The 16,787-nt window shown below is 40.5% G+C and overlaps 1 protein-coding gene across 1 annotated transcript; it reads right to left on the reverse strand.

The window, feature by feature from the left end:
- Window positions 1-3,808: 3,808 nt before the first annotated feature.
- On the reverse strand, window positions 3,809-5,350 carry bhlha9 (basic helix-loop-helix family, member a9). Its single transcript, XM_058627808.1, has one exon. The coding sequence runs from the start codon at window positions 5,140-5,142 to the stop codon at window positions 4,270-4,272; it is 873 nt and encodes a 290-aa protein (XP_058483791.1). The 5' UTR covers window positions 5,143-5,350; the 3' UTR covers window positions 3,809-4,269.
- Window positions 5,351-16,787: the final 11,437 nt, after the last annotated feature.

The following is a 16,787-nucleotide window of genomic DNA, read 5'->3' on the forward strand; positions in this document are numbered from 1 at the left end:
ATGACGTGACATAAATTCTACTTCTTTTTTTTTTTCCACTGTCTTTTGGTTAAATTCAAAGGTTTTCTCTCTGTTCCTGTTATTTATTCAGTGTCTTCTGGAGCTCAAAGTCCCCCCTGATCGTGAACTTAGGATGGTAGAGAGTGCAGCGGTAGCCTGTAGTCCTGTCTCCATCTAGTGGTCACTGGCGGGAGCTGCGCATTGCTCTGCTGCCGGGCCAAACAAATCAATAAAACAAGCTGTAGCTTGTCCCATTTGTCACAAGATAAGAGCAGAGATAACACTTCCTGAATGGGTAAGAGTTTTAAACAAGAACAAGAGTCTGATAAATAGTGAAGCACCGGGTGTTTATTCATGTCAAATGTCAAAAGATCAAAGTTACTGGGAGACATAATTTGAACACAAACTTGTGTATAATTTAGTATTCTCTGGAATCCCTATCAAATTATATTTTTGTAATACTGCAGCTAAATCACAGGCTTATCACTCAGATTGTTGGTTCTGTTTGTTGGTATTTATCATTACTTGACCTTCAGCTGTAAACAATATAACGAGACCATTGTGTTTTATTTGCTCTTTGTGACGAGATAAAAACGATGCACGATTGATTTTATTCTTAATACACATACCGCATGGCTGTAACTCATGTCAAGTGACAATTGTGTTTTTGTCACTAGACGACGTTTGTCAGAATAAACCACAGTGAGTGACTCAACTGCCACCACATTTCACACAAAGTGTGTAGTAAATAGACTCTCACAATGTGTTTGTGCATGTTACGGGAACAAGTCGGGCACATCATGCCCTCTGGCACCTGCGTTGATGATGTCATTTCACTGTAGTGTGTGTGTGTGTGTGTGGACATAGTATATGTAGAGCATCAACAGGCCTCTCGAGTCTGAAGGGCTGACTCATGCCCATATATCAACCGAACACACCCTCATGTCTGAGCCTCATTTCTCTCATGTTTTCTTGTTTTCTTTTTCCATAAGCTTGGCAGCAGAGAGTGTCGGGGAGGCGGAGCGATCCAAAGGAATGCATCACTGACAGACTCGCATATCGGTGAAGTGAGGTAAATCCTAAAGGTGAGTCACAACTGAACATAAAAAAGAAAAAAGAAGGAAAAAAAGTTGGCTCATTGAAGCACTTTCTGCTCGGAGACTAGACACAGTTGCGTTTCTCTATCGTCTCTCACTATAATTTATGATGCAGATAAATAAACATTCGGATGAATTGATTCCTAATCAATTTCTTATCACATTTTAAACAAAAATGTGACAATACTTTTGTCCATAGTGTCCGGAGCTCCATGCAGAGTTAACCCTTTAACACCTAAGCCTCAAAATGTCTGTCTGGACTGGTCTTCTTGCTTATTTTAACCATAAGATGGCCAGAAAATGTCCTGTGAGTAAGTGCTTTTGCCCATTTTTCTTTCAAGATCTGGCAGTTTTTTACAATTTACTGCATTTTAAAGTAGTGTATTATCAATTTAAAATGAATAAAACCAAAAAAAACACAGTAGTTATACATGAACACCAGATTTTGTGTGTAAAATGTGACTTTGGCACCTCTATGGTTTGTCACAGAGACAAACAACCATTCACTTTCACACCTAGGGTCAATTTAGAGTGTCCAGTTTACCTAATCCCCAAATCTGCATGTTTTTGGACTGTGGGAGGAAACCGGAGAAAACCCACGCCTACGCAAACTCCATGTAGAAAGGCCCTTAATCTGACTGGGTCAAATTCAGATTTAAAGCTTTCTAATACCAGATAAGCTCATTGTGGGTCGCTGTGGCTCAGGAGGTGTGGAAGTGGGCCATCCTCTAACAAGAAACTTGGTGGTTAGATCCCCAGGTGTGTGTGCATAAGTGACGTTGGGCAAAACGCTGACCCCAAACAAAGCTACTGTGCTTCATACAGATGCGTTCTATGAATGGGAAAACTGTGTTAAGTGCTTAGAGTGACCACCAAGACTTAAACCTCATCTTTTCATTGACTAGAATAGAATAGAATAGAATAGGATAGAAACCCTTTATGCCATTATACAAGACAACAACATGAGTGGTGGATCTTCTGAAAACTGGTGCAATAAAAAATTATTTTCCAACACAAATCACACACAATAATAAATAAACAAAAGAGATACTAATGAATTACAGGACGTATTGACTAGATCATGGTCATATTTGGGTTTGAGTTCTGAGTTCTTGTTGCAAATGGAAGGAAGCCGTTTGATGGTCTATTTGTGTGAGTCCTCATGCTCCTGTACCACTTTAATGGGGGCAACAGATAGAAAAGACCAGAGTGAGACAGATCTTTTATTATTTTTCCTGCTCTACTGAGGCTCTGAGATGTTGTAATGTCATTCAGAGAGAACAGGGAGCAGGCAATGATCCCCTCAGCTCTAGTAATGACTCTCTGCAGGGTGTTTTTTTTTGTCTGGTGCTGAGCAGTTGGCAAGCCACACCGTGATGTTATACACCAGGACACTCTTAATTGTGGAGCTGTAGAAGGTCACCAGGAGCTCTTTCTGCAGGTCTGATAGGAGATGGAGGCTCTGCTGTGCCCTTTTTAACAATCTCTGTGTGGTGTTAGCTGGCCTGGAGAGCTTTTCTGACACATGAGTCAAAGGAAATTAAAAGCAGAGACCCTCACCACAGAGCTCCCGGTGACGGAAAGTGGGACTGGGTCCATTCTGTGTCTATGTGTCCGATTTGTCCGACCCCAGCAACAAGAACCAGAAAAATAGTGCGAGTATCATCTGTCCACTTTCACTCAGGAGTCTGTAGATGAGTCGAAAAACTGGCTGTGGTGAGTGGAGGTCTGTGTTTGTGCCAGAAGGGGAGGAGAGAGAGACATGCCGTCACTGAGCGCTGTCAGCCGCACTCGCTGGTGAGTCAAGGTTTTCCACTGATTCACGTCTGTGCAGAAGCCGAACGACGACCGGCTCAAAGCAAACACCAATAAACCTCCTCTTCCTATTATTTCACTCTTCCTCTCTTTTCATCACTTTTGTCTGTATCCCTTTTTCCACCCTACCTGCTAATTGTCTCCACTACGCCTGCAGTGCTTCTCCCCAGGCCCGGCTCTTTTCTGCAGCATCTTCAGGCCCTGTGTTGGAAGACCTCCAGGATGTTCAAAAAAAAAAAAAAAACCCTCTCCCACACCCAATTGCACCTGCGGGCCAGTGCAGCCCAACAGGGGATTTCACCGCGTTGATGACGGGGCACACTCTTCCTTCCTGAGCCCACATAAATCTGTCGGTGGGCTCTGTCCTATAGTCTGATATTAAAGCTGTTTTCAATTACACGCCGCTCAGTGGGGGATGGAAAGCTGTTGTTGACTAAAATGAGCTGGTAGGAGGAGCGGTTGTGGTTAGAATTGACTGACTCTTTATTGATTGCCATCTGACCCATTTACCCTCTGGTGATGTTGTTGCAAGAGCAGTGATTTTCACTTCTATGCAGTAAAGCAGGAAAATGCAGGAATGCGTCGTGTGCACGGTTCACTACGTGCGCTCGTCATACTCGGCATAGCTGGCGTTTTTTTGCCTCGAGTAGAAGAAGAAGGAAAAAAAAGTATTTTATTCTGTGTCGAGTAAAATGCACCTTGACTGATCTTCTTCTCCTGAAACAATGACAAGAATGGACTTGTAAGGACGTTTTTTACAATGAGCGAAGGACCTCTGTCATCTCATACTCGGAGAGGTTGAGGCCACCGACCTCAGGCTACAACCGAACACATAGATTTCGTGAATGGAAACGTAAATGGAATGGTACCTTTTTTTTTTATCATTTAATCCAGGAGTTTACAAAATAGTATGATGCATCATTTTACAAACAGCCATGACTTTTTTAATGCTGCACAGAGAATAAATACATTTACAAATGTACAAATCTAATTATTTTTTTAAATCCACTACTTGAAAACAGTGAAGAAACGTGTCCCATGTTTGTTTGTTAGCATTTGCACCGTTCACAAACAGAACAGCACGGAGTGGGAGAATTATTCAAAGCAAGTCGTGGAACATTCTCAAAGTTGAACTTTTTGAAATGCAAAATCAAAACACGTGTTTTACAACATTCTGCAGTCTATATTGCCATTGCACTTTTATTTTCATTAGTCGTCTCGTGTTTTTGTAATACTGAGTCACTTGTAACAGCAGGAAACACAAATCCTCATGTCAGTTTTCTTCTCCCTGAGATCGTTGACCGGTCCACTGGTGTTGTCAGCGGTCCTCAGGGCTCACAGTGGTCAAATGTACCTGTTACAGTATGTCAGAGCACAGAGACAGGCTGTGCGCTGGCTCTTGCTTGTAGCCCACTTGCCACGGGAGCCCCAGAGCTGGAGGCGGCTCTGCAAAAGTGTCCATGTATCCCTGAGTACAGGAGGCCCACATCCCTGGCTGGTACCCCAACCCCTCAGCCACCTGAGGGTATCGCAACGGACTGGGCGGGTGGTTGTGTGGGCTGCTGCAGTGTCCATGTGAGGCATAAAGCTGTCCCTCGGTGGGGTAACAAGGATAGTGCGGGGACGGGGGACACGACGACATGGTGTTGTCCATGTAGACGTGCGGCTCTGCGGGCAATCTGTGCACATGGCGAGGTTGTTGTGGCTGCATCTGGTGAGGGATGGACGCCTGCCAGGGGAGGTAACTCTGATGCTCCATGTGAGGAACCGGCACTCTGGTTTGGTCGGGTCGAGGTGTTCCTGTCCCCGCTGGCCCCACAGACGCTCTGTTGCACTCCCGGTGGGTGCACGGTTTGCTCGGCGGGTTTGTGCTCAGGAACACTGAGAGAGCAGAGATGCGGTTGATGGCCCTCTGCAGTGTGGCGATCTTGGACAGCCTTTTCCCACTGAGGTCATGGTTCAGAGCAATGCGTAGGGCATTGAAGGCCTGGTTGTAGTCCATGATGCGCTTTCGCTCTCTGACATTTGCAGCCATTCGTCGGGCCTTGGAGCGGACTGGCCGGTTGCGTTTCTTGGTCTGACCTTCCTCTGGGTCACTCGGGCTGCTGGTTGCGCTCTCGCTGTCTTGGAAAGGCTTGGGACTCCCCTCATCCTCCTCTTGGCCCAGAACACCAAGCTCCTCCAGCTCTTCCTCGGAGAATTCGGAACCTGTAACACTGCTGCAGCTCATTGTGCCAACAACGGCGGAGTCTGAGTGAAGTCTGGGTAGTTGTAGTGGATGCAGTCGCTGTGTGTCAGCCTGCAAGTGCGCCCTGCGTGTTCAGCTTTGTGGGGCTGTCGGTGTTTGCTGCTGTGCCGACAGCCCAGGTATCCTCCTCCTCTGACTCCTCTGGTGCCTTGTGATTACTCGTACCTCGACAAGACAGGTTGGCCTGCTTTTAAAAGCTCCTGAAGTCACATGGCCCAGTCACCTTTGAGGAATGGAGCACTCTCTCCATTCTCTCTCTCTCTCTCTCTCTCTCTCTCTCTCCTTCTACAGGTTTATGGGCGCCCTGAAGGCAAATGGCACTGTCACCTCCTCCTCTGACTCCCCCTCACATCTCTTACAGGATCTTACAAAACTTTTTAACACTCCACATCAGTGCAAAAACACATGAGCAAAACATACCAATTATTAGGGGGGGAAGCAGCAATTTTACACTTCCTTTGTAAAGGATTTCATTTGTGGAATAATTCACCAGTGGAATAATTACTCAGACCATCGTATATCATTGTCATTTCTCTCTTTAGAAAGATAAACACCGCATTAGACTTAACAACCAACACCATTCATTCTTCTGTACGTCTCGTTCCCTCGATCATGGCAAGTAACGAAGGAACATTCATCTACGTAGGTGTAACGAGAAAGTGTCATTTGACAAATTGCGTCATCCAAGTGCATGCTGTTACATATGTTTCCCCTTTTCTCAGACACAGGAAGAGAGGAGCCTCCGTATCCACCATAGGTCAGATTTGTCCTTGCAATTAGGTGTCTCTGGAGTGGCGATTCTCCCTTCTCTCTCTCCCTCCATCTCTCCTCAGGTTTAAGGGCCATGTAATTTAGAGTAGCTTCCCTCGAACCCGTCCCCATAAATCAGGCCTGGGCAGCACCTGAGGACAAGAGCAGAATGAGCTTTAGACTTCAAAGAGGGAGAAAAAACAAGGGCAAAAATTTTACAATTAGAGCCTGCAATTAGTTCTGACTGAGGCTATCGATCTTCCATAGTCTTTTGCTAGTAAAGTAAAATATAGTTCCTATTCTTAAAGAATACTTTTAAGTTCTTCTTTTTGTTAATGACCCTACAAGTTAATAAGTTGCATGTAGCTTTCTTCACATTTTTTTTAGTTGCACAATAGAATAAAATAAATAGCTTGTCCTGTGGTTTATTTAAGCTCCATGGTCGTCAGTGTGAAATACTGGAATGAGAAGTGGAAAACCTACGTCTATAGGCAAACGTCTCTGTATCAGATATTGGAGTGGTCAGTGAAAGGTGACTGTACTGACCTTTAGCTAAGCTCCTGGCCAAGTGCAACGGGTCAGGTAACTAAAGGGTACGGCCTCAGACGCTGAACTGGGGGTCGTTGAGGAGCATTGCTTCCTTCCTGCTCTCTTGGTTTTATTGTGAGCGTTGCGGCTCTGAGACGCCAACCTTTAAAACAATTACAGCCCAGGATTTCAGTTCCTAACGCGCAGCCACTGATTTGAGGTGGGAACGTTCAGTTCAGGCTGTTTTACTGTTGGGTCCAGGACACTGGCTTCTTTTCTCATATTATCTCAGGATATGTGCACAATTTATAATTGCACTAAATAAACCGCAGGATTTGCATATTTTAATGACCGCTGAGATTTGCATTATATTTGCAACCGCGCTGATAATTAGATAACCCACTTTATTACGTAGCAAACGAGAGCTATCGTCTCTTTGAAACTTGAAGACTTGACCCCAAAGCCATTCATAAGTCAAACTTGCATACCATACAATGTTTGTGGTTTCTGTAGTTGTCAACACCATGAAAGCCTAAGAGGTTCCTGACACAAGCAGTTTGGATTTTAAACTATTTAATCTGTGTATTTATCTTGCATAGTATCGTCACATTGTGGTTAAAGTAGTCGAAGCACAAGGATGACGTTTGAGGTTTCACTCATTTTGGAGTGTGTGTTGTTACCTCACCTTTTCGAGTAACCCCGGTGATCTGCTGCATACCTTTATTGCTAAAACAGTCTGAAAAATTTCGGCCCGCACTGCTCAGATCTGAGGATTGCGCAGGCTTTATCACAGGGTCGTGATTTACGGCTTCACAAACATGTCAGATTTACTGCCGCGGTGTAAAGAGCATGAAGACTACAGCCTCGGACTCTCCCCGTCCATTCATTTTTGACAGGTGACAAGACACCAGTAATTATCAGCCGCCAGGAATAAATCACGAGATTTTATCACACCGCTGGCCTTGCCCTTGATGGAATAACCATTTTCAAGTGGGGGGAACTTGTCCAACACCCCCGAACCTTAGATTTGTAAATCTCCTGCTCAAGCCCCCATAATGACTGGTTGTTAGTCGTTTGTTATTAGAGGTCTGTGTGCCAAACATTATAGATATTTCCAAAGAGGTTGTTAGGGGTAATAAGTGAGTAGGGTCCAGGTTCGCTAACCTTGGCTTTGCAGTGGTATGTTAATGCATGTTTTTGGTGTCTGTCATGGAATTTTCTCACCTTAATAAAAAGCCTCCAGTCAGAAAAAAAGAAAGAGTTGTAGTTGTCGGTGTCCCACCGCTGTCTGCTGGACCACAATCCCTTAGGAATAGTTAATGTCTGAATGTCTGTGTTATCAAGCGTAAACTGCCAATCTTTGGTCGTTTCATGGCAGTTGTGTTCTGCGTCATAGTCTAATCGGTTTTATTGCAAAGGCATCGCTTCCCTCGAGTCAAGTGTTCACATGGGTTGAAATAAAATATTTTATTTTATTTTTGAGTAAATTTTGCATTTCCTTGTGCTGTAGCAGGAATGTCACACCCTTTCTAGATCTTTGTGAACTGCATGCACGTTGAGTTCACTAGATAATCAGTTTTATTTATAAACTTTGTAAAATTAAAGTTCTTACTTCTTCTTCAGTGAAAGATGGGCATAGTACCAAGAAATTAAAACTACATTTTTGAGCAGAAAGGTAAAATGTGCCCAGAAAACAATATCAGAAGTCAATTCTACTGCGCAAAAAACTTCGGTCAGCAGTTTGTCTTCTTGTCCCCGCCCCCTATGTTGATGTTTTGCAGTCAACCCAAACACTTCCTCAGTCAGGTGTGATAGTATTGCTTGACAGAGCCCATTTTCAGATGGAATATTGTTACATCATTTCTGTTTTGGAAGATCAACCAGACCTTGAATAACAACAACAATCACAAGTTACACACTGCAGCTTTAAGCACTTTAATATTCTTTTCACAATTTGTATTGTCCCTCTGTACACATGCTCCCCACAGCCTGTGGAAATACAGGGGCTTCATGAGTGGGTTGTGGGGTTTGGAGCAGGCTGTGAGATGTTCAACACCTCCCTGTCCATCATCTTCAGTGAAGGAGATTCTGCGGCCTCTCCGAGTCACACCTCACTATTCTGTGATAAGACATGAAACTTTTATGTAAAACCAAACAAAAAATAAAGTTGTCAAATCGTCCTGAGTTATAGTCGGGTGTCATGGGAGCGGTTGTAATCGCTGTCTGTCAGCATGTGCTGCAGAGACATACTTGAGAGAAGCACACCACTTCAGTTTTGGTGAGAGAGTGTCTGCGTCGCAGATCTCGTCCCGCATTAAAAAACAAAACTCACTGAGAGCAATTCCACTGACACAACAATTGTGAATCATTCTGTCTGAAATTACTGGCTCTTACGTGTAGCTGGCTGCTGTCATCAGATCTCAGAGTGCACGGCAGCTATAAAACCTCAGTTGTTGTCTTGAAACGACGCCCCAGGTTATTCGGCAGGCGCAGCTCGGCATCGAAAGTGTTATTCACAGAATGTCTGTCACTATTAATCACGCCGGTGTGTGGAGTGGAGGTGTATTCTGCAGCGTCGGGGAGGTTTCCAATGCTGAGACTTGTACAAGGACAAAATAGTGAAATGTATGTTTGCTTATGAGAAGTAGAGTCTTATAAAGCCTTATAAATTAGTGCTGTCAAATGATTTAAATATTTAATCACGATTAATAGCTTTAATGTCATAGTTAACACAAGTAATCGCAATTAATCTATTCTAAATGTCCCTTGATTTCTTTTTGTCCCATTATTTTTTCTCATTTTAATGCTCTTATCAACATAGAAAAGTGGATCGGCTTGCTTTGTGCAAATGTTTTTTTTATCGAGACAATATCTCTGTCACTCAATAATAAGAGTGCTGTGAATAAAGTGCCGTGGTTTAATGTGTTGTTGCCGTAACGAGCTAATCCGAGCTAAAGGAGCTAGCGGTCGTTGATTTTATTTCCTGACAATTATAACACTGATAGTTGCATATTGCACCTTAAAGACATATGACATTTAGAAACATGGCAGTGTGTCTATAAAGTTTTTTTGGCTCATACAGTGACCGTATCTGTACGTTTGCTTTTAAAACAAACAAAAAAAAACATAGTTTGAAGATTTAACTCTCTCTTAAGTCGCAACCAGTTGATTAATGGGACTCTTTTCTCTGTTAGGCCATAAAGGAGAGTTGGTTGCTATGTAGAGAACGAGCAACACTGTTTGGGTCACTCGAAAATCCTGTGCTCTCTAATTTAGAACATTACTATAACCTGGTGATTTACACCTTGTAAGAAAAACCATGCAAATCTGTCAGTCCTGATTTCATGACATGTCTGGCAGTTTTCCTCCGCGTAGGAATGCCGGTACGTTTCCCTCCCATGTCCCGAAATACTTCGAATCTGAATATGAATCACTGTTTTTACAGGATAGCATTTACCATTTACCGTACCACTAAAGTGTTTCTTTTAAATCATCTCGGACACGCTGAGATGAATACATGTCATTTTCTGCACATGACAGAAATATGTTTTGGGTTTAAAAAAAAAAAGAAAAAAGAAAATGTTGCATGTTGAAGTGCATTCCTGCCGAGGAGAAGTCAGTCATTACTCTGGGTTGTCATTAGTTGGTCCATTTGTGGAGTGTTGGAACATGTGGTCAAGGTTAACAGTCCGTAGGCTAGTTCCCACACAACCCACAGCCGTTAAAGCGATGCCCTCTGACCACAGGAGTGGTAACGCCGCATTACACCAGTGCTTGGGCCTAAATGAATCAAATTAGTTTAAAGTACTCCCTTTAATTGGTGTGTGTGAAATATTTCCTCCCCAGAATAGAGATTGATTGACGGTGAAGTTGGCGGTTTTGTAGCGTCAATGAGAGAGCACAAAGCCTCCAAAAGGCCGCTCGTATTTCCCGTGACGATACACTCCCTTATCTGTTGTTTAACTAAGTCCACCTTTTACTTTTACAAACATAACCTCCACACACCTTTAAATGAAACTGTGAGATAGCTGGCTGCTTCACAGTGACCATATTTTGTTTCAGTACAAAGGAAAGTTAGAATCAGATTTAGGAGTCTTGCTAATTGCGGCTTTGTGCTTTATGTCGGTCATAACCTTGTTTTGCCTCTGGCCTTTAACCTCAATGGGAAAAAAATGCCAATTTCATTCAATGGGAGTGAAAGTCTCTGTAATTAGGGGTGAGCAATGTGGCCATGTTTCATGATAGAAACTTTCAAATCAGTTGGCAATGATTGCAGTGAATGCAAGTTAATTAAAGATGAAATCTGTGTTAAAAACTATAATACACAACTTTTATATATGAACAGATGTTAATATCAAACCATTGTCTCATGCAAACCGTGTCCAATTCAAGGGCCTAGGACAAAGAATATAAAATTCAAAACAAACCAAGCTTGTAGATTAAATCAAGAAACAAATCTGAAGTTAAAGACATGTCATGTAAAGATCTATTACTGAGCACAATGGATACTTTTTTCATAAAATAAAATGAATTGATTAACCCATGGGATATTCTCAGAGGGGCTAAATATCAACATTGGACCACAAAGTTACATCAGTTGTAATACTCACAAAAGAACATAAATGTAGAAGAGCGTTGAAATGAATGAATGATTTTCCATTGAAATGGATTCATTTAGTTATGCAATTTCCAATCCGTCTTACCTGATTTCTTAAGCTGTATTTCAGTGGAACAGCACCCACAGGCTTGTCGTCACATGTATTTTAGACAATATTTGCTTTATTCAATAAAGTATGAAGCTAAAAGAGATTCCTTTATGGGCTTGGTAACTTCCAAATAAATAAGTGTGTCAATGGAGGAGCAGGAAAGACGTAACATATTATCTCACGCGGTCTCTCAGCTCCACACAACTCTTCCCGTGTGTCTCAGTACAGTCGTGTTTGAATCTTGTGTCACCCAGTGACATTCCTGTTGTGTTGTGTTTAAAGACAGACAGAAGGCAACAGCAACATGTATCAATGAAAACGAGAAGTGTCCACGAAAAGGTTCAGAAGTTATTTCTAGTACTCAAAAAAACCCGGCCATCCAGCAGTTTGTCATCTTGTTCCCATCTGCTGCTGCACACACGCAAAAGTTCCCTCTGTCGGGTCCAAGAGGCAACTGAGCTTCTTGTTTTGAAGCTTCCAGATTTGCGGTTTAGCTGGTTGACGTTCTGCAGACGGAAGTTCACAGGCATCACCTGCAAACCGGGCTCATGATTGGATGAGATGTATAGACACAGTTCTCCATAGACTTCCATACAAACTGAATTCTTTTTGCAACCAGGAGACTATCAAATGGAAATTATATTGATACTTCCTCATGGATTCACTGAGGAAACAAGAAGACTTTGTTGATTTTATTTTAATATACAGTTCATGGTCTATGCCGTAGACATGTCCAAAGTCTGGCCCGTGGGCCAATCACAGTAAAATGGTAAATGTGGCAATTATAAAAAAAAAAGATTATAAAACAGAGCATTTGTTTGTAACTTTTACTGTTAAAAAGGGTCTGAAGGGACCATTGGCCCCCGGGGAATCTTCACATTATCAAATCTGGAACTCGTTAAATAAAAGTTTGGACACGCGTGGTCTATGGTCAGGTCTGATAGTATTGCTTTGTAAAGCCTTTTAACAGATGACGGACATCATTTTTGTTACCAAAGACCAAACAGAGGCAAAATAATAACATCAACAAGAACAACATTCACCCACAGTAGCTTTAAACAGCTGTACTTTTTCTATATCACTGATCTAGAGCATGACTCAGTCTCAGGTCTCTGACAGTCAATCTGGGACACACACTACCACAACACTTTATCCAATCACCATTCGTGAACAAACAGCGAGATGATGCTCCTTTGCATGGGAGGTTTGGCTGTTTGTCGGGGAATGAAGGGTCAGAGGTGAGGTTGGGAATAGGGAGTGGAATACTAAGGGCTGCAAAGAACAAGACGTTGTTAAACTAAGCCAAAAAGCCACTGACAGCAGATTTAATCTTTTTTAAGAAACCATTTATTCATATATTAGTTCATTCATCTTCTAGTGCTTTATCCTCCACATGAGGGATTGTGCAAAAGCAAACATTAAATGGTGTTTTGCACCTTGTAAGATGTGATGTGTGTCTTGTTCGTGCAAACATCTATTCATTTGTACTTGCAAAGCTAACACGACACTTTGAAATGAGACTGTTTATTACTCTTGTCACTTAGTTACTATGAAAAGGCTTTAAGGGGGATCTTCTATGCTCAGTATAAACAGTGGGAATAATTAGAATGATTAGAACAGGAAGAGTCTGTTTCAGATTCGTATTTGCACCTGGTTGTTGTTGTTCTAAGTCTGGCTTCTTTTTTATTTTCTTAATTTAAATCCATTGTGTATGCTTCATTACACTGAATTACTGGAAATGATCGATGCAATAACTATAACTTCAACAATTTACATAGATAATGGAGGTTATCTTCTCTTCCACACATGTAGGAGAAACTACGGTGGCCTTCAGGTGTCATTAAAACTCAAAAGGTACTAAAAGATCCAAATTCAGGTGATTGTACACTTTAAATAAAATCCTATATTTATATTGATTTATGATTTTATATTCATTGTTTTCCAAATGGAAATTATTCTATCTAAATCTTACACACTGGACCTTTAAAAAAACAATCAAATATATTACACGTATTTGTATTTAATTTAACTGTACTACTCAGGTTAAACAAAATCCCTCTGATTATTACATCATTCGCTGCAGTGGAAAAGAGAGACAGTGAATCATGTGGGGAGTATTGTTGCTCATGGACGTGACGACAACCGATGTCAATCAAAGACGTGGAGCTCATTTCTTCCCGGCACTCGTAATAAAAGGGAACACGTTTATTTAGACAAGACATAACCCTTTAGTTCCCAAATAATTAATGATCAGCTATTCAGACAGTGGACCAAATACAAAAAAATTATAGAATTAAACTTTCCATTTTTACATTACAAAAAAAAAAAATCTGTGTCCAAGATATTGTGAAACAAGTAAATACAGTAAAAAAAAAAAATCAGCTCCATCTCAGGGGACAGTAATAGTTTTATGCAAGCATTTGTTCATCATTTGTATACAGTTTATATATTAAGAAGACTTCTATAATTCTATTAGTAACACTGAGAGCCAGGGAAATAAAACAGTGTTGCCCTCTAGTGGTATTAAGATCCAAGGTCTTTTTGGATTATTGGATTTACTAGATTTGACAGCCTTTTTCCACTTATATTACAGTCAGAGCAGTGAATTAAAGATTTTAATGTTACACACAATGTTACATTGTAGAATTATAGGTACCTGAAACAGTCACATGACTCAGGCCATGGATAATTTTAAAACAACTTAATTACATTTTATACAAATAGACTAGAAACATCCAACTGGAGCAGAAACATTTTCTTGACTTGGGGGAAAAAAAACTAAATTTGTGCACATGAATTAATATTTCGTGAATGATAGTGACAACAACTATACTATAATCTATAGTAATCCTCATTACCAAAGTATTATCTGTTACTGTCGTATTATGTCCTTATTACCACTATCGTTGTTGAAACAGCAGAAATAGCATAATATTACGTGACAAAATTATTACCTCACTATCATCATGTTGTTAGTGTATTGTTATTTTTTACTGCTGGTATTCCAGTTATGCAATCGTAATACAATGAAGTACGGTGAGCAGTATATCCAGTGCTGCGCGCAATTTTGTCCCACACACAATCGGCTCCTTCCCAGATGTTGAGCAGATGTTTTTTCCGCAAGAGACTGTGATTAAATCATTGAAGAGGTGTTGCCCTCACACATTAGCGCTAGACGTATGGTTAAGTTTATAATACAACTATAACTAAGTAATAACATTACAGTCGCAGCCTATGAAATCCTTCATGTACAGCCACAAAATGAGGTGTCCTGATCGTCTCTACGTCAGGGGTCTGCAATCTTTAGTATTAAAAGAGCCATTTTGTCCCTCTCCACCCAAATAAATGTAATCTGGAGCCGCAACAGCTATTTTGAATCAAAATAAATAATAAATAAATAAATTAAAAAAATGTAAGATAACATCTTGTATAAAGCTTTATATATATATATATACATATGTATATATATATATATATATATGTATATACATATATGTATATATATACTGTATATAAAAAAAACTGTTGACATTTCATTATTGTTTTTTTTACCAATATTGAAAAGTTATTTGGCTTTTATATAGTCATGCTTGAGAAAACCTGCTTAACCTGTACTTCTTCATGTCCAAATGATTCATTTGACGTAGACGTGGGATGCGACGCTTATTTTAGTGGACGAAATATGAAACCACTTTAATTTTTTATTTTTTGATCCCTAAAAAATAAGTGCTCACTTTGAAATAAATAGTTATAAAGAAATAAATAAAATAAAGATAAAGAACTTTTTTTTTGTCAAACCTCTGGAGCCGCAGGTTGCAGAACCCTGCTCTATGTGGACACACACACACACACACACACACACACACACACACACACTCGCACACCTTGTAAATACTCAGCATGTACTACTTGTGTCCACCACCAGGAGGACTAGTGAAGCAAGATGAATGTCTTATAGTCTATCACTCCTGTTCGTATGAGAACAATGAATTAAATACAGAAACAATTCCTAGTGCCAGTAGAGTTTGGCTATTAGTTGATGACCCTATGACCCTGCAAAAAATGAAAATATGTGCTAGTGTAATCAATAGAATTCAGTGTATCACCTAATCACACCATTGTTTGGACTTATTTACTAATTACTAATTTACGGCTGAAGGCTGAAGATAATTTGACTTCTTTTAAGGTGCCATTTTCTTGCCGCACTGGTAGATCATTTTGCTTAAAACAAGTCATTTTCCCATAATAGAGGTTATATTTCTTGTTTTTTTTCGAGGCATTTTTTTTGCACTGTTAGACCAGGGGTGTCAAACTCAGTAATATCCCATCATTATATCGTTATAAAGATATTCATGATGATATTTCACAGAATTTTAAAGTAAAAGTGCTTGCTTTGATATGGAAGGATGTATACTTCAGAATAATAACCTATTTACGATGCAAAATAATTCTTTTAATGTCAAAAACACCGAAAAAAATATTGTATCTTTAATTAAAACACCAAACAAGCTTATATATAAATACAGTAAATGTATATGTGTGTGTGTGTGTTTGCAGATGATATTGTAATCTGTCGTGAGAGAAGGGGACAGGTGGAAGAGAGAGCCTGCACTGGAGAGAAGAGGAATGAAGGTTAGCTGGAGGAAGACAGAATACATGTGTGACAGTGAAGATGCAAGGAGTAGAGGTAGAGAAAGTGGGTGAGTTTAAACACCTGGGGTCAATAATCCAGAGCAATGGACAGAAGAGAGTGCAGGCAGGGTGGAGACGAGTGTCGGGGCAACCCATCTGAAAACAGGCAATAATGACATTTAATCAATATTTTCTGTCAAACACTATTTGACTGATTTATTAATCGGAAATAATCTCAGAAATGTTTTTTGTTATTCAGAAAAGGCTAAAAACTTTTGACTAAAGCTTGACTAAGACACCTTGAGTTCCCTTTTGACTAAAACGACGAGATTTATAGTCAAATAAAACTTGAATATGGACAAATAAGGACATTTGAAAGACTTGAATTAAAAAAGTGGGTGACAAAATGAACACAATGTGACAGAAGGCCAGCAGCAGAAATGACAGGGAAGGTCTACAAGACCAGCTCTGATCTAGGGCTTAGAGAGAGTGGGGACAGGAGGCGGATCTGGAGATGCTGGGATTATAGTAAGGAGTGACCAGGATGGAAAGGATTGGGAATGAGAATATTTGAAGGACAGCTCAGGTTGAACACTTTGGAAATAAAGTAAGCGAGTCAAGGTTGGATGTTGTGAAACCCCTAAAAGGGAGAAACTGAAAGAAGAAGAAGAAAAAAATAATGTACAGTATATGTTTTTACATCGTTGGATAAATCTAGTTTATTCTCCATTTTTGTATTCAACACACATGGATTTAATACAACATTGAGTCTGTGCCACAGGCCGGGCCATTAATCACATCAAATTGATTTAATACGAGTGATTAAAGGTTAATTCAACAGCTGTCACTAGTTGGTTCTGATGTAGTTTTTGCTTTACTTACGTTTTCCTGCATAACCGTAAACAGCTTGCTGTATGATTGGGTTTTACCAAAGATTCAGATAAGATTCAACAAGCCTTTTAACATAAATGTGATGTTTTGGTATAACGTGGAACACTTCTGTAAGTAATG

This window comes from Solea solea, chromosome 4 (assembly GCF_958295425.1).
Source record: "Solea solea chromosome 4, fSolSol10.1, whole genome shotgun sequence".
NCBI classification, from domain to species: domain Eukaryota; kingdom Metazoa; phylum Chordata; class Actinopteri; order Pleuronectiformes; family Soleidae; genus Solea; species Solea solea.

Excerpts from the sequence above, each read along its gene's own strand:
- bhlha9 (XM_058627808.1), bottom strand. The coding sequence starts at position 5,142 with ATGAGCTGCAGCAGTGTTACAGGTTCCGAATTCTCCGAGGAAGAGCTG.